This window comes from Rhinichthys klamathensis, unplaced genomic scaffold (genome assembly GCF_029890125.1).
Source record: "Rhinichthys klamathensis goyatoka isolate OS25496 unplaced genomic scaffold, OSU_Roscu_1.1 h1tg000937l_1, whole genome shotgun sequence".
Classification (NCBI taxonomy): Eukaryota; Metazoa; Chordata; class Actinopteri; order Cypriniformes; family Leuciscidae; genus Rhinichthys; species Rhinichthys klamathensis.
The window spans coordinates 306687-325651 of NW_026607265.1; the positions used below are offsets into that span (position 1 = coordinate 306687).

Genomic DNA, 18965 nt, shown 5'->3' on the forward strand with positions numbered 1-18965 from the left:
AGCCTACCTTTAAAGGGATTTCTGACGTACAAGGGCAGTAAAGAGTTCTACTCATTTTCTCTCTGCCCTACAGCAACCTGGTTTTTCCGTGTTTAGAAACGCATTTTATGAGTTATAGCAAGAAAAATTGTACAAAAAAAATTTTAGTAAGATTGGTTGCATATTATATTTTTCTTACATGTGTTTGACATTAATCTTGGCACAGAAGGAATAAATGTGAAAATTTCACATCGTATGGATGGACTGCATTGAACACAATGCCACGATGATCGTAACGTACGAGACCGCGTATGCCGTGACGCACACGCGTCGAACGCCGGTTTTGCTTTATAAAGAAGCACCGCCCCTCAGTCGATCTCTTTCAATCGGACCGGGGACAAAATGGTGAGTGCTTGACTCTCTTTCACAATCCAACCTAAATCAAAGGCATCCTTCTTATTTTAGACTCATCGTGTTCAATATATTACACATAGAAGCTAAACGACTGGTTTGCTGTGGTTATAAATTGTAATTCATCTCTGCGCCTGAGTTTTTTGCACATGGTGTGTGTGTTTGACCGTAGAGGAAAATGGCAGCGTTCTTCTCTGCTTTGAGCTTTAACACATAAACGATTTGATTGTTATTGGAATCACGAAGGCGTTAGTTAAATATTATAATCCTTTCTGATTGTTAAATTGGCCTTTTCTGAGTTTCACTGTTCTCATTATGGTGTCTTTACGTGATTCGTTTTAGGGCCTGACTGTCTCTTGAGGCGTCTAAGTAAATTTTATAGCCGCAAGTTAAAGGGGCAGTCAGTAATTTCTTACGCTGCCGTTTATGTTCCTGGGACCCAGAAATAGTTTTTTGTCCTCGTAGTGGAGTTTATATTTTAGTGATTTTCTGACACCATACATGTCACAGGTTTAAGTCTAAATGTCCTGTAAAGGCTTTCAGCAATAACGTTACCAAAATTGGAGGTCTTCTGACAACCTGGTCTTTTAAAATGACTTGAATGAATTTAGTGATCAAATTTAGCACTCATAGAAAATTATATTTTGTAGTCACTTAAATCTGACCAATGTTTTAAAATGTCAAATCAACAATTCAGTAAAATATTATGGTTTCTAGGCCTAATCAATATGATTGTTACAAAACAGGAATTAATTAGGCATTCTGGGAGAGGAGAGAATGTGGAAAGAAATTATATCAATATTCTTATGAAATGTTAGGTATGAATGTTGCCCTTATTACTATTTTCGTTACATTTTGCCCCAAGAACACAAGTAAATTAGATGCATTGTATTGACGAATGGGACTACCCATTTATGGCCATTTTAACCACATTGCATAAAGTAAAAAGGTTTATCAATTTATTCTGTTATCTTTCATAACAGCTGATAATCATCTTTATACAAAGTTTTTTTTTTTTTTTTTAAATCTTGAAACTTATTTTTTTAAACAACTTTGTCCACTACAGAGGACATGGCATAACATGAACAGAATATTTCTGTAGTTTTTCCATTTTGTTTCTTATGCTTTAACCAATGTAATGACATGAAAAAATACTAAATTTTAGTTTCCCCTGGGTCCCAGGAGGATATGGCAGACTTGATGTTCCCATGTGGCGACCCATTCAGTTTAAAATGTGTTTGTTACTTTCCTCCAAGAAAACATTTACAGTTCAATAAATAAATTATTTTCTTGAATAAATTCAAGAGATTTAAAATTTTAGTATTCCTTGCTGAATATTTATTTTCTTGTAATGGGCCATTCACAGTGTTTAAGTTTAACTTTTTAATTTGCGCATTGTGTCATGCATGAGATTGTGCAAGAGACTACTGCAATGGTTAAACCTGTTTACATTGAAAAACAAGAGAAGTAGCGCAGTGGAATGGGAAATGCATTCTGTTTGAGCGGGGCCCCTTCAGATGTTTGTTCTATTAGAAATTGCTCTTTATGAATGAAATTGTTTTTTTTTTTTTAAGTTTGTCCAGCTTAATTACACAGTTGTGGAATTGTACAGAATGTCAGAATACTGGGAGTTTTCACATTCAGAACTTGACTGATTTACTTTTTAATCTATTTTTATTTAGTCTCACCGTAAATTTTCGGCCCCACGCCATGGCTCTCTGGGCTTCCTGCCACGCAAGAGGTGTAAACGCCATCGTGGTAAGGTGAAGAGTTTCCCTAAAGATGATCCCAGCAAGCCTGTTCACCTGACTGCTTTCCTTGGCTACAAGGCTGGTATGACCCACATCGTCCGTGAGGTTGACAGACCTGGCTCAAGTAAGTTGATGTTTAAGTGTTCAGATTTTGTTGCATGTAGAAAAGTGCTCTACTTTGCCTGTAGTGTGCCTGCCAGTGATGAAATCCTCGACGGGCGGACATATTCGGGCTTCTAATCCCTTGCTGAATGTCGAGTCCTGAGAGCAGTTGCATAATCAAGTCTTAAACCTGCATTAATTATAGCTTGGTGTTTAATATCTGTGAAGTCTTATTGTTTGCAGCTAACTGGCTTGTCCTTGTTCTTAGAGGTCAACAAAAAGGAGGTGGTTGAGGCAGTGACCATTGTGGAGACTCCTCCCATGGTTGTAGTGGGTGTTGTTGGATACGTCATGACCCCTCGTGGCCTGCGCTCTTTCAAGACCATCTTTGCTGAGCACATCAGTGACGAGTGCAAGCGTCGCTTCTATAAGAACTGGTAAGGCTTGGTTTTGAAAATGTGTGATTGCTTGCATGTTTAGTCTGGAGCTGATAGATGTTGGCCAGATTAAACGGTCAAGTTTTCCTGAGCCATTCTAATGTGTCGGTGTGGTGCAGCTCCGCTCAGGTGCCTTGTGCCCTGATGAGCTCCGGGCTCCTCTGGCCGGTGGAAAGGGCTCCTTAGAAACCGTGCCATGAGCCGAAATGACCTATTGCTGTTGACGCCTCCCCTTTACCATGAGGACGGGCAAAGCAGCTATGCCCAGTCTCCTTCCACTGGCCTGCTAGGCTATGAAGGGGCTGTGCCAACCTTTCTTTGTGCTTTTCCCCTGCCCTCATCTACCACGTTCAGGTACAAGTCCAAGAAGAAGGCCTTCACCAAGTACTGCAAGAGGTGGCAAGATGAGGAGGGCAAGAAGCAGCTGGAGAAAGACTTTGCCTCCATGAAGAAGTACTGCCAGATCATTCGCATCATTGCCCACACACAGGTGAGCATCTCCCCCACCTCCAATGAAATTCTTCAATTCAATCTTCAAAATGTAGTTGCTAATTTTCAATGAAATTGAGCATTGTCAAGCTGGGCCGTATACAGAACTGTATACATTTAAAACATGGATTAAATTCTTGGTTGTATGATTACTTTTCTTATAATTGGATCTGTTTTGTCATGAAGATTTACCGAACGTTCGTTTTGTCTGTAGATGCGCCTGCTGCCCCACAGACAGAAGAAGTCCCACTTGATGGAGGTTCAACTGAATGGTGGCTCTATCGCTGATAAAGTTGACTGGGCCAGAGAGAAGCTCGAGCAGTCAGTTCCCATCTCTAATGTCTTTGCTCAGGATGAGATGATTGATGTTATCGGTGTGACCAAGGGTCATGGATGCAAGGGTATGTGGATGGCTTCTTGTTCAACATTTGTCTGTTCCCATTAATTTAATTTTGACTTGACAAGCATTGTGCACAAAATGATGAAAGACATGGATTAATCGCGTCAGGCATGGCGCCCGAAACGCATGAGGAAACTCCCATGCTGCCTTCCTTCTGACAGCACACTTGCCGTATTATAAGCAAATGAGTTTCAAAGAGGCCTTTTCTGATCAAAGATGTGTTACTGTAGGTGTGACAAGCCGTTGGCACACAAAGAAGCTGCCCCGCAAGACCCATCGTGGACTGCGTAAGGTGGCCTGTATTGGAGCCTGGCATCCTGCCCGTGTGGCTTTCTCTGTTGCCCGTGCCGGTCAGAAAGGCTACCACCACCGAACTGAGATCAACAAGAAGGTGAGCCCTCAGAAGTGGATTCAAGCGTTCCTTTGGAATCACTTGTGCGTGTCGTCTCCTAAATTTTTTTTTTTTTTAATATTAGATCTACAAGATTGGTGTGGGCTTTCACACCAAGGATGGAAAACTAGTTAAGAGCAACGCCTCTACTGATTATGATCTGTCCAACAAGAGCATCAACCCCCTTGTAAGTGTGTAGATGTCTATCTGATGTGGTTTTTGATTTACTTCAGACTATGTAGTTGCTTTTTAAACTGACTCTTGTGTTTCCCTAGGGTGGATTTGTGCACTATGGTGAGGTGACCAACGACTTCCTCATGCTGAAAGGCTGTGTGATCGGAACCAAGAAAAGGGTTTTGACCCTGCGCAAATCTCTTCTGGTCCAGTCCAGCCGCCGTGCTCAGGAGAAGATTGAACTCAAATTCATCGACACCACCTCCAAGTTTGGTCATGGACGTTTCCAGACCATCGAGGAGAAGAAAAACTTCATGGTAAGTGCATGACAGCTTTGACTCAATGGTTTCTCACAGCACCCTTTCAGACTGCGGTTTAAAGATGTTGGTCAGAATTAGGCCATCCCTGGGTCTACAGGGTGTGTCAGTGCTTGGTGAGACCGACCTGACTCATCGCTGCTGTGGTTGATGTGCATCATGCTTGGCTGGATCCTTTTAAAGAAGCTTTAATTGGTTGCATTAGACCTCGATCCCGTAGAGCAGTGGTTCCCAAACCTGTCCTGGCGACCCACCAACACTGCACGTTTTCTTTGTCTCCCTAATCAAACGCACCTGATTCAGCTCATTAACCCATGATGAGTTGAATCGGGTGTGTTGATTAGGGAGACAAAGAAAACGTGCAGTGTCGGTGGGTCGCCAGGACACTGCTGAAGAGATCATATTTGAATGACATTGCGCATACTTTGATGCCTGCAACTGACCTGAAATGGCAACCTTAGCTGAAGAATGCTATGAATCTGCTGACTCATGATCCTAGGCACATCAGTGCACTGTTCGTAACCTGTTTCAGCTAATCAGTCTGAGATTTGGGTTCCATTCCAGTGCAAAATTAAAACTCCGTGAGGCAGGGGAGTAGTGCCTCTTTGTGCTTTCTCCCTGTTCACTCTCTGATGACATGACTCCATTTGTACTTTTAAAACGTGCAGTAATTCGTCTCAAATTTGAATTAGCTGGTAACGTTTTTTTTTTTTTTTTTTTTTTTTTTTTCAACAGGGACCCCTCAAGAAAGACCGTCTCGCCAAGGAGGAGATGTCATAAATGTGCTCATCCTCTGCTCTGTCTGGTGTTGTCATGCAGTACTGCAGAGTTGTTTAATAAAAATAAACAAAATGATGTCTGTCTGTTTATCAATTTATAGTCCCTCTATTTATATAGTTCTAATTTAAGTTTTTACACTGAGCTGATTGTTCTAACAGGACTCTTAACAATTGAATATGTGACGCTCCTTATATTTTTAATATGCTGATTAAGTTTAAAAAAAAATAACTATTCTTGAGCCCAATGAAATATTTAAAATATTGGCAATGTTACTTTTTCATGACTTCCAGGTTCTAGAAATCAAAATTTTAACATGAGAAACATTAAATATATTGATGTAGCTGAAGATTGGTGTTGCTGGTTCTTAAGAGTTCACCCAAAAATGAAAGTTCTGCGCATGTCATTACAAACCTGTGAGGTTACAAATCATCTTGGGAACACGATGAAGAAATCTTGAAAGCCTTGTCTCCATAGACCACTACACAACTGACACTGATGCTTCAAAAAGTTAATATATTCAATTCATATGGATTAGTTCTATATCTCTAAGAGACTTTGCTTTATGATGACCATAATTAAATTAGGCTTTTATTCATGTATAAGCATTGAGCAACCATAAACAGAAGCTCAACCGAGCCTCCTTGACCTGCAAGAACGAACCTCATTGTTCTTGCGGATGCTCTAATGTGCTGTGTAACACATGAGAATGAACCTCATTGGTTCTTGCACATCAAGTGAGCATGTTTGGGCTTTTGTTTACCACAATTGATGTTTGAGTTCGTGATTAAAAGCCTAAAATAAATGTTCATCATATAAAGGGATCAAGTCTCTTCAGAAAATTTGAACTAAACTGCCCAATATGGATTACTTTTAAGATATCTATGTACTTTTTGAAGTGTCAGTTGCGTAGCTGGACAGAAAGCTCTCAGATTTCATCAAAAAGATCTTCATTTGTGTCCTGAAGATGAATGATAGTCTTATGGGTTTAGAACCACATGAGGGTGAGTAAATGATGAATGAATTTTCATTTTTGGGTGAACTAAACCTTTAAGGGGAAACCCTTTTATTTTATGTTTGGCTTAATGCTTCTGTCTCGTTAAGTCATTTTGAGGGCCCCTTCATTGAGAAACATTGGTGCTCGACACTTTTCTAGTTTGATCAGCTGTTTCACTTGCATCTACATCACAATAGGGAAGAAAAAACTAGCACAACTTTTTCATGCTGACTTTAAGTTTGTCGTCTTCGAATGCTCGGACAGAATTGAAATGTAATAATGTGTCCATTAAAACTGAAACCATAATCCATAATTGCCATAATCTTAGATCTGTGGACTCAACCAAAGTGGCTTTTGCCCAGAAATGTGGTCTAACTTTGTGTTCTGTGAATGACCTCTGTGAAAGGTTGCTCTACTAAAGCAATGCTGCAGAGCAGGAAGTGGATCAATGGCACCCTTGTAGAACCCCCCGACTCAGCGAAAATCCTGGCCTTCAGGTGCTTGGTCAATAATGAATGCTTTATAAACCTTAATTAGTATTGTACATTCACATGGCTCCTGGAGGACAAAAGTTGATTCAGAGCGAGGTTGGAAAAGTCTTGGCTCGAACCTTTGACAAAACACTTGTTCTATGTGCTACTTTTTACTCCACAGTCCTCCATATTTGACAAGCTTACATCTCAAAGCAGGTGTATAATATTCTGCAAAATCACTTTAATAAAGAGCTAATTAGCTCACAGACTGACACCAGCATTGGAATAAAAGATGATAGGACTGATGAGGGCTGTGTCAGGAATTCTACCTTCCTCTGTAACATTCATCTGTCCAACCGCAACGCCCCACAGCACTCATGCCCAGATGTCCACAGCAAAGAAACAGCTGGCTTTCCCCACTCCCTCTGGCCTCCCACCAATCCCACCATTACATCACACATTGGTCGAGAGCTGCTGAGGACTTTCATTGCACCTCTGCCTGTTTTCCATGTGTGTAAATTTTGCTGTAGCGATCTCAAGCAACAATAGTTTAGTTACGCAAGGCCTGTAGGTTTTGTCCTTGAGAACCAAGCATCCCTCTGTGCATCGGGGGGTGTCAAGTTAGGATTGAGGCTTTTGTTTATGGCAGAGTCCAAAGGGAGCTCACCTAATTAAGACTCTTTGTCCTCACTGACTCGTTGCAAAACTGCTTCCCCCATCATTTTACAGCGTAATAAGAACCCTGGAAGCTCTTCACACACTATTTAGGCCTTTCTCTTTCCTCACATGGTAGATTTTCTGCACTCTTGGCAAGAATTGCTTCGCCCCACACCCACAACCCTTACGGCAATATTCATAAGGATTTATAAAGGATGGCTCTGTCGTTTTGTGATGAGCTTAGACCTTGGAGTGTTGTCATCACTTTTCTGTCGCAGCTTGTCTTTTTTTGTGCTTTTTCAAAGAGAAAGGCTTACTAATACTTTAACTGGCCACTTCAAGCTAGCATCAGAGAGATATAGAGGGGGAGGGGAGATGAAAGACAGTTTTGATTATTAGACGCATGAATCCTAGAATCGACCTGGATTTCACTGGGAAAAACCAAGGGGTCAAGGTTTGGCTAATTAGCATACTAGCCTAATCACATGGCATTTGCAGTGGTGATTGCCTCAAAGGGTGCTTTTCAAATGGAAGACTGAATGGCATTCTAGCTAGGTTGTGTCCTCAGCAATGAACACTAGAATGAGATGGTCTAGTAAGTCTGCTGGGTACATGAAGGTTTCCACCCATGCGGTCACGGCACGAAAATACTATTAAAAATCAATTTGGGAAAAATACTTGGTAATAAAAATGTTTTTATTATCTGACTTTCTTTTTATGCAGGAGTTTAGTGCCGACTCGTTTCCCACCAAATCTAGTTTGTGAATTGGAATGTGTGCAAAGGATTGTGGGTGACGCAAAAGATACAAAGCCTTCAAAAGATCCTTCAAATAGACCTTATTCACAGCAGCGCCATCTTTGATTTTGAATGGGAATGAAAGCAAGGCTGTGAGGGACAGACATGCATCTTTTCAATGAGCAGTACTGTTATTTAATGTGTTTTTGGATTGTTCTGCTCATGAAACACTGGAAAAATATATTTCCAAGAAATTTCAGTTGAAAAAAAAAACTCCCGACAAGATAAGCTGTGGAAAATTGTAACTAATCTAGGAGCTTTTTTACAGCGGATGCCATTGGAAACACAGCAAGTCTATCCCTCACAGCCTCACTTTCATACCTGTCATGGCGCTGCTCTAAATAAGGTCTATTGAGATGGCTTTCGTCAGAGCTTGATGATGTGGCAGCCGTAGTATACAGCCTTGGACTGCGGTTTTACAGATTTTGAAGATAGATGTTTTTTATGCAGGTGTCACATTAAATCAGATCCTCCCTCAAAATCGGGGTTTCCCTTAGGACCTCAAGCGATCCCATTGCCTTAAAGAACTTTTAATGGGTTTAAAACTTTAGCACCTGATTACAGTTCCTACAAAATCACATTACATTTGTCATATTAACTAGGTTATAATGACTATTAATGTTAATTTAAGCTTTCTTACTATCATAGCATAAAGATACACAATTTGCCTGACATCTTAGCTAAAACACTATACATTTCCACATATTTACAACAATCTTTAATGCAATTCCACACATTAGATATTTCAGTTATTAAAAGAATGATGGTCAATTTATTACCAGTTAGTCAATTCAAAGAATGTACATTATATCCAGTTTGTTTTATTATAAACTAGATGTATACATATTTTAAATGAATGTCGTTACTTATTATAATAGCTATCAATTAATAATTGAGGGAGGACCAGATGTTTCTGTTATTATACAGACCTCCTTGTGAGGTATAATAATGGAGTGTGTAGTAAAAGAGAGAAGAGCAGAGATGAAAGGGCCGAAGCAGTATGTCATTGTGGCCGAGGGGCGAGTGTGTGTTGGTCTCCTCTCTCCACAGTGCTCTTACGTAAGGAGCTTTAGCAGGGCAAACAGCTATTCCCCTCACTGTCCTATCTTCTGCTCTCCATCCCTCCTCCTCTTCCCCACTCATGTCATAACTATACCCTTCATTATTGTTCATGGTCTCTAAATGTGTTGTTTAACATATTCAAAAATATCATTGTTTATAGTATATGATTCATGCAGAAAATATATGTTATATATTGGTATGTTTTTACAGATTGAAATTGTGAATGTGTAAATGTTTATAAATATTTGTCCTTGGTTATTTTGCCTTGCATTTCAGGAGGATACAATGCCCGAATACACTTCCAACATAGCACCACTAGTGTCATGAGGCACACAGATCAGATGTCGTCAAAAGGACAAGAGCATCTACGCAATATAAAGAAAACATGCTCTGGAAGAATTGAGAACTCTTTTTTCATGTCTCCTCAGAATAAAATTTGATGGTAATAAAAGCATAGCTAGTTAAGGAGGGTCATATTCTATGCAATAAGTCGTTGCCATAGATTAATTTCCAAATATAATACACATTTGTTTTATCTTCGGAAGAGAAGGAGGTAAAGACAGTGGCCAGTCCTTGGCTAGAGTCTAACTGCAGCCCTGATGCACAAGTGCTGCACTGTGGAATCAGTATTCTGAGCCGGTTCCTATGGACACAGCATTCTTAAAGCCAGCAACAGACAGCATCACCAGACTCCTGAGCAGAAGACAGGCCCAGCACGCGCTTTCTCAGCTAACCGCTAGAGGGCGAGTGACGCACTGCACGACATCCTACCTTGCATACATGTGAAGAGAGACAAAGGAAAGGGTTGATCATCGTCGCGCTGAACAATGTGATACAGCTACTAATTAGCCACGGGCTGTTCATTGTGTGAGTGAGAGAGCTGAATTTGTTGGAGCTGTGTCATAATTTACATTCTTTACATTCTCAAAGTATATTTTATCACGTGAGCAGTTCCTTATTACTTCATTCTACCAGTTAAGTTCTCGTTTGCAGAGTTGCTTTACGGTTTTCATCTGAATGGTTTGCATCTCTACCTGTGGTTGCATATAGTGTTGCCATAGAAACGCATAATTCCCAGTACGAAGACGTGAACAGGTGTGTAGCCTATACAATTTGAAGTCATGAAGTGGTGCTGCGCAGACCGATCGGTGTATGACATCAAAGTATCGCTTGAGCGATTCGAAAGCGGAGCCTGCTCTCTAGTAGGTCTCGCAGTACTTTAATGTCATAGACCGATTTCTCTGCGCAGCTCTGCTTCAAGTCGAACACAACTAACAGCTCAGAATTGAACTACACCCATTCTCATTTTGAGACTAATTACGACATGGCGTGACGCAGCATTGAACGCAACAAGCTTATAATCAAGACTTCAAAAGTGGGAAGTAGGACATTTCCGATAACACGTGAAGGCAGCAACAAAAGCCCTCGATAAAACAATAAATCAGAAGATGCTTTTGTTTTTATGAAAAAGGCGGAAAAACAATTTCTTTACTATTTAAGACATATCTAGGCCTATCATAATTTTTCTTGTTGTTGTTATTATTTTTTTAATATAATAGTTATATATTAATATATAATAGTTATATATTAATATATATCACACACACACACACACACACATTTTATGTTTTTAAAAGAAGTCTCTTATGCTCTCCAGGGCTGCATTTGTAGCATCAAAACTACAGTAAAAACAGAAATATTGCGGCCATCCCCAAACTGTTCCCACAAAGTTGGGAGCATGAAATTGTCCAAAATGTTTTGGTTTGCTGAAGCATTAAGAGTTCCTTTCACTGGAACTAAGGGGCCAACCCCAACCCCTGAAAAACAACCCCACACCATAATCCCCCCTCCACCAATATTTACACTTGGCACAATGCAGTCAGGCAAGTACCGTTCTCCTGGAAACCGCCAAACCCAGACTCGTCCATTGGCTTGCCAGACAGAAGCATGATTCGTCACTCCAGAGAACACGTCTCCACTGCTCTAGTCTAGAGCCCATTGACGGTGTGCTTTACACCACTGCATCCGATGCTTTGCATTGCACTTGGTGATATTAGGCTTGGATGCAGCTGCTCGGCCATGGAAACCCATTCCATGAAGCTCTATACACACTGTTCTTGAGCTAAGCTGAAGGCCACACAAAGTTTGGAGGTCTGTAGCTATTGACTCTGCAGAAAGTTGGCGACCTCAGCATGTGCCCCAGACCGCTCTGTGATTTTAAGTGGCCTACCACTTCGTGCCTGAGTTGCTGTTGTTCCCAATTGCTTCCACTTTGTTATAATACCACTAACAGTTGACCGTGGAATATTTAGTAGTGAGGGAATTTTACGAATGGACTTATTGCACAGGTGGCAACCTATCACGGTACCACTGTTGAATTCACTGAGCTTCTGAGAGCGACCCATTCTTTCACAGATGTTAGTAGAGGCAGTCTTCATGCCTAGGTGCTTGATGTTATACAACTGTGGCCATGGAAGATGATTGGAACACCTGAATTCAATGATTTGGAGGGGTGTCCCAATACTTTTGGCAATATATATATGTATGTGCATGTGTGTGTGTGTGACACTACCTTTAAAGAAAGTTCAAATCAAGGCAGCATACCACTCTTTTTCCATGTTTTTCCAAGTTATCATTTCAATAATCTTCGAGTCTCCTAAACTCTGCCTGACCTGGGTGAACTCAGCTGAGCTCAGAATCAGATGCCAGCTGCTTTATGGGCATCACAAGCTCGAGACCCCCCAACAGACACAGCACAGCTCTGTGGCGCATCTCAATCCCGACTGTTTGAATGGATGACAGAGACATGCTGAATTTTAGGCTTGCTGGACAGTTGGCTTTGTAGTCTGGGGTTATATAAGTGTGGTCAGGGGCTAGAGACACAAAGGCAGCAGCTGTGGGATTGTGCCTTTAGTATTCCCAGCCAGAAGGGGACAGCATGTTCCTCGGGTCTCGGAGAAACCAACCACACACACAGTCTCTCTCTCTTGTGCTCACTCTCCACTCTGATCACACAGCACTGCAGAGAGACACACAAGGCACGTTTGATCACCACAACAGGAGAGAGGGAGGGAGAAGGAGAAGGAGAGGGAGGGAGAAAAACAGATATGTGTGTATAGACACACAGCGACAGTGACGGGGAATAAGAATGGAGAGAGTGGAAAGGAAAGGTAGGAGGATAGAAAAGGCTGGAGATGGGCAGACAGACACTGACAGGTACACAGCAAGAGGCTAATACCTAACATCATGTCTCACAGCATGATGCAGATATTGACACTCAGAGAAAGAGAGAGACGGATTCAAAAGAGAGATTCCATGCAAAGAGAATATAAAAATCATTTAGACTGATAATGATTTTGTTGCTGGAGGTTACCAGGTCGCTGGATTGTTGTTTCTTGCTGGAGGTCTGCATAACTGGCCATCTGGGCTGCATGAGATTTCTGCTTAATATTAACATTTTTGCAGAGAAAATAAACATATAAATTGCATCAGTGAATAATGCATTTTATCTTGAACGATTATGACAAACAATTTCACAAACTCTGACATGATTTTGCATGCATCATTATTTTTCTATACGTGGACAGAGACAAATCATATACATATTTCATTTAATGTTTTTAAAGGGAATTCCATTTCCAAAAATGGAAATTCTGGCATGATTTACTCAACCTCATGTCGTTCCAAACTTGTATGATTTACTTCCTTCTGTGAAATGTAAAAGAAGAAATTTTAAAGAATGGAAGTTAGACACGCTTTAGATGTGGAATATCTCTCCTTAATACTCTAATTCAGAGCTGGCAGTTTGTGCCTCCCGGCCACAGAAGGGGATCATTGGAGAGGGAAATGTAGGTCTCGCTGTATGCCTTCAGCCACGACACCAATGTCCACACACACACACACACACACACACACACTGACATCACTGCAAACTACAATCCCAAAGGGAATAAAAATCATTAAGATTAGTTGCAGTATCGTTTTCCTTTTTATAAAAAAGTTTTACTAAAGAAATTAATAATATAAAAAAAACCCAGATAAGGCCAATGCAAACAAAAATGACAGATAATTTTGCTGCATTCTAATTACAATTGAATCGTGTTTCTATTCGTATTTGTATTAAGGAATTTAAAGAGAAAAGTCGGAGACAAAATTGATACTTAAGATTTACATGAACTACTACTGAACTACTGAACTTAAAATATCACTTGCATGAACACATTAACACCGTGGTTTTCAACCTTTTCAAAAGTCAGAATAGTAAGATATAAATACAATTACAAGGTTTAAAGTCTAAATAGTGTGATACAAACTCACAATTTGCGAGTTATAAAGTCAGAATTGTGAAATATATACTCACAATTGTGAGATTTTAAATAAGAATAGTAAGATCTAAACTCACAATTGTAAGTTATAAAGTCATAGCTAGATATAAACTCACATTTGTGAGGTTTAAATTCAGAATAGTGAGATATAAACTCAATTGCGAGTTATAAAGTCAGAATTGTGAAATATAAATTCACAATTGTGAGGTTTAAAGTCAGAGTAGTGAGATATAAACTAAATTGTGAGTTATAAAGTCAAAATTGTGAAATATAAACTCACAATTGTGAAGTTTAAAGTTATTTTAGTGAGATATAAACTCAGAATTGCACGTGATAAAGTCAAAACAGTGAGATATAAACTCGCAATTGCGAGCTAATAAGTCAGAAAAATAAGATATAAACCAACAATTGTGAGTTATAGTCAAATATTGAGATATAAACACAATTGTGTTATAAAGTAAAAAAAATAGTGAGATATAATCTTGCAATTGTGTGAGTTATAAAGTCAGAAAAATAAGATAAACACAACTGTGAGTTATAGTAAAAATAGTGAGATATAACTCACAATTGCAGGTTATAATAGCATCCAATATTGTTTTTATTGTACTATATTGGATGACTCCATGACTTTTCCATTTTGGGGGATTTATTTTAAGGATTAAGAATGAGGATTGAAAATAATGTACTCTCAATTTCTACCCAATAATTTTTTTTAGAGCTTGGCATGATTAAAAAAATAAGTAAATTCACTACATATTAAATATCTATGATATCTATAGATATTAAAAATATCTATAATTAAAAGTTTCTTGATTTTTTTGTTATTTTTACTTCATTTTAAGTCATCTCGCTGCCACCTTGGAAGTTTGCTGATGGCCCCTAGTGGCCCCCGGCCCCTGGTTGAGAACCACTTACAGTTTTTCTGAATTGCTAAAACACTAAACCCCATTCTCTGAACCAAATTCTCAATAGCCTAAACCAATTTGTCGAATAAATCACTCTTTCTGTAAAACATTAAACAAGTTCAGGTAGTTAAAACACTGTTTGCAAATCTCATGCACTCTTTTTTCAAAACTCTAAACACATTTTCACTCACTAAAACACATTTCCCACTGTGATGCACTTATGTTTCAAAATGCTAAACACAGGTAGGCGAAAGTTAAAGCTGCAGTCCGGAGTTTTTCCTCTTTGTCGCCATCTCTGTTCGAAAACTGCAATTGCAGTCATTCGCGGAATTATCAACTTAACGTGAGTTGTAATTCGACACGGCACAGCGCGGATGAACACAATGTTTGAGGAGAGTGTGCGGCTGTCAGTCGCTGCGCCGATGTGGATACTGGCATTCAGAATCACAGATTATTATTTTTGGAAGTATGACCAACATAATAATTTTCACCGGAAAATGTCATCTGAACAAGTAAGTAACATCCACTTTTGTTGTGGTTCTGACATTGCAGTAAATGGCGCTGATTAAATCTAACTGTCGATTATCATATCACGCAAAACCATGCAAATTATACTTTGTTCTCAAATTGTTAATGTTAACAACGTCAGCATTGCGTGACTACATGTAATGTCCTTCCGATATGTAACGTTATCCTTGTTTTCGCATGGGTCCGGTTGCAGTCTCTTTTTTTCTGTAGCCACTCCGAAGTCGAACGAAGTCTTTTGCAGTTTACAGCGGGTGAATCTGTTGTCACTGGTGATTGTCGTTTGAACTTTTCTGGATCCGCCATCAAATTGATAAGTTTAATTATATCAAGTGCTGTGAGAAAAGGCTATAAATCTCCACCTCCAGCATCCTCACACGCAATATAGCCTACTAGCCGAGACTCCTTCTTTATGTGTACAGATGTGACGTAATGACGCAAAGACAAGCTCGAATCTCCCGCGGAAATCCACCAGTACCACTGGAATTAAAAACATTATTACAAGCTTACCGTTTTGAATCGAGCTAAGGCAAGCAGATAGTTTTGAACACTGGCTGGTTATGTATTTTCTCAAATATGTATTTTGGATAATTTTTAACCCAAAAAAGCTATGGACTGCAGCTTTAATCACAACTACAACACAGTTGTCATCGTTTGCACACAGCGATTAAAAATTGTTCACACTTATTTCTAATGATTTGATCAAACCAACTGTACATAATACAAGTCAGTTCAGAGTCCCAAAATTGACTCAAAATATTGCTTATATTATAAATATTGGTATAATGTTGATACCAATAATGGATGGTAACAATATAAGAGGGAGAGAAGGAAGAGTGTGTGTGTAAGAGGTGGTGAACAAGGAGGAAGAGGATGAGGACTAGGAAGAGCAGATGTGGAGAATGTTTTCAAGGCTGGATCTGCTTTATGGTTTTTCCCTTTGCCTGCAGAAATGACATTGTCTGTGATGTGGACAAAATCCTCAGTCCGGACCCAACATGAAGACATGATGCTGAAGCGGAATAAAATCTCTCTCGTTGACCTTGATTCTGCAGTTGCACAACTCTTCTGAGTGACTATAACATGCTTTTCATTTAGAGTTTTTTACTGTAACGTTTTTTGGCTTTTGCAGTTGGGTCACTGTATTTTTACAGTGCAAGAGCTGAATATACAGACATTCGATGGGCCTACTATACAATATCCATTACAATACTACACTTGCAGTGCAGACATACCATTTATTCACCTTACTACTGTTGGTTGTCATTATTACTATACTTTTTTACGTAATTGGAAAATTAGTTTACTTTATTACAATATACTTTTTTTCCTGTAACTGCATGCTTTGGATTCTGTGTTCCCCATTTTTTTTATGTAGTGTATAACGAATGAACTGCAGTTTATAATTTTGGCTCGTTGTGTGTATGATCTGAAAGCAAGTTTGATTTTGAGCACAGATAAAATGGTTTTGTGGCAATTGTTTGATTTTGCCAGAAGAGTCAGAGGGTATTTGAACGTGGTTTGAAAATTTGGTTTTGTGTTTAAGGTTTTGAGAAAGTGAGTGATGGTTTCAAGAAATGTGTTTTAGCAATTCAGAAAACCTGTAACAGATAATTTTGCAAGATAAAACATAATTTGCAAGATAAATACAAATACAGCACAGAAAAATCTAACATGCTGCTTCAGTTTGTACTGCCATGGCACAGTCAGAGAGACAGCGGCTCATTTAGAGGAAACTAAAGAGTGAGCGTGTTCATTCATCAGCCGGTAATCTTGATCTCCCGAACGAAGAGGCTATTACCTGATGATTGATTTGTCTGTTTAAATCTGTTGATTTTTTTCCTTTTTCCACAATATTGTAATGAGGAGAGAGGAAGGTGGGGGATAGTATTTGATTTGCCGGATGAGAAGAATGGGAAAGTTGATGCGAGAGACGTCGGAATGTGATGAAGGAGAAAAAGGACAGAGCGAGTGATGAATGTGTAACGAAGAGGAGGATAGATGGAAAAGAGAGTGAGAGGAAAAGAACGGAGCAAGAGCGATAGATGGGGGAGGGGGTGTAGTATGCAAGTAGATGATTCACCGAGGGAGGGAAAAATTAGGGATTGTGCAGGGGAGGCAAATTAAGGACAAGCATGTTGGCCCAACAAGATGGAGGGAGATGGATGAGGGAATACACAGAGTGGGAGAATGAGGGAAGCATTTTAATTCAGAGAAGTGAAAAAAAGGCATAAAACACTGCTTGTGTGTGGTTGTAATTTCACACTCTCTCTGCCTCCTCGGTCGAGGGAAGATTCACAAAATGGCTGTCGCTTTTAGACGACGAGTCAGATTTCGGCATATATTAAGAAGGCATGAATCCAATATGTATATTCATTCCTCCCAGGGAAGCTTGTTGTCTAGATTGACATATCCTCTTATTGAGCATGAATTCATGCTTATATGAACTAATTCTCAAAGTAAAACTCAAGCCCTTTGCTGCTCTCTGAAGCGATTCTGTCCTACGCATGAATCCGGACCTGTTACACGCAAGTCTTGTGAAGTGATGCTTTTAGCATGCTGGTTGTAGGAGAACGCTTGAGTAGGTCACGTTATATTACAAACCTGTGTTGTTTCTCGGGAACATGGCACATCTTCTCACCTGTGATTTTTGTCCCTCCATTTTTCCGGGTTCGCTCCATCAAAGCAAAACATACTGAATGATTCACACTCATTATTAGCACAGCAGATAGGCCTACATTACATATTTAAGAGACCGTTTCTCACTTATAGGCCTAGATGAGCCTGGAACAGATGAGTAATTACGTGGCCTGTTGCTTCACTTCCCTACAGTTACTTACTCACGTCTGACTCATTTGGAAAGCCTCATGCTCACTCACAACACGGCCTGCTTTCCCGCTGGTTTGAATAGTGCTCGAGACTTCGTCAGGTGCGTGAGGGTTCGCAAACACAGAGAAAGAGCGAGTTTGTTCCCCCTTGGGTTTGTCTGTTTATTCATCAGGACTTGATGCATCCAAGTTTAGGATCATTCTGTTTTGGCACCTTTAGATTTCATTTCAAATAAAACGACACGTTTAAAATGAAACCAAAGAAATACGAAATGACTAAGGCGTGTGTTTCTGAGAAAAAGAATGAGTAAAAGAAATACATGTGGATACAAAGAAACAACTCAGCATTAAAAAAGCAGTTTTGTCGGAATTTGTTTGTTTGGCTTATTGCCAAAGGTATGTTATTATAATGATGAATAATAATTAATAATAAAAACCAAAACAGAAAGAGTACACAAAACATTAATATTTAACATTTTTAACATTGCTTTTCCCTTTATAATTATCATTATCCTTTAAAACTTAAGTTTCAAGAGCAGGTTCGCTGTAAATTTATAGCATGCATTTAATCTTTGTATTCGTGAGTCACTTAGCTTCGTTTCTCGTAATATTTCGTACTTTATTTGTCGCTTGCGTTCTTGCAAGTATTTATTTAGAGTTCAGCATCCTCTTCTTTTCCTCCCCCCTCCTCCTTCCTTTTTTTCCGTCTTGGCAGTCGTTTCTGGAGTCTTTCAGTGAACTCCGACCCCTTTTTTGTCGCTCGTGTCAGAGAAGGGCATTGCGTTTGGTTTTCTGTCGTTCGCTCCCATGACGACCGAATGCGATAGTAGAGAAAAAAAGGAAGCAAAAAGGGACTGAGAAAAAGACGAGAAGGTTCTTTTAAAAGAATAGAATTTTGTCTAAGGTTGAACGTCTTTGTCAGTCTCGTGTTACAGCAGCTTTGCAGTGAAGATTCTCTGTGATTTCGTCCATCGTCCAGCCACAGTCGCAGCTTAGGGACACAGAGTCTCTTTTCCAACAGATCATTACCCAGCAAACAGGTTTGACTTTTTTGCCTCTGAAAAGTCTTGATTATTATGTTAATTTATTTATAAAATGAATAGCCTACATACATATATGTATGTATATATATATATATATATATATATAGCCTATATATATATATATAT

At 39.5% G+C, this 18965-nt stretch overlaps 1 protein-coding gene and 2 non-coding genes across 3 annotated transcripts; all 3 read left to right on the top strand.

Moving 5' to 3' along the window:
- Nucleotides 1-299: 299 nt before the first annotated feature.
- Nucleotides 300-5311, top strand: rpl3 (ribosomal protein L3). The gene is made up of 9 exons (XM_056244198.1): nt 300-384; nt 2073-2265; nt 2512-2680; nt 3035-3170; nt 3384-3570; nt 3800-3960; nt 4046-4147; nt 4236-4451; nt 5187-5311. The coding sequence occupies exons 1-9, from the start codon at nt 382-384 to the stop codon at nt 5229-5231; spliced, it is 1212 nt and encodes a 403-aa protein (XP_056100173.1). The 5' UTR covers nt 300-381; the 3' UTR covers nt 5232-5311.
- LOC130078631 (small nucleolar RNA U83B) lies at nt 3638-3734 on the top strand. Its single transcript, XR_008805951.1, has one exon. It is a non-coding gene; the product is annotated as a small nucleolar RNA U83B (small nucleolar RNA).
- On the top strand, nt 4959-5092 carry LOC130078630 (small nucleolar RNA SNORA54). Its single transcript, XR_008805950.1, has one exon. It is a non-coding gene; the product is annotated as a small nucleolar RNA SNORA54 (small nucleolar RNA).
- Nucleotides 5312-18965: the final 13654 nt, after the last annotated feature.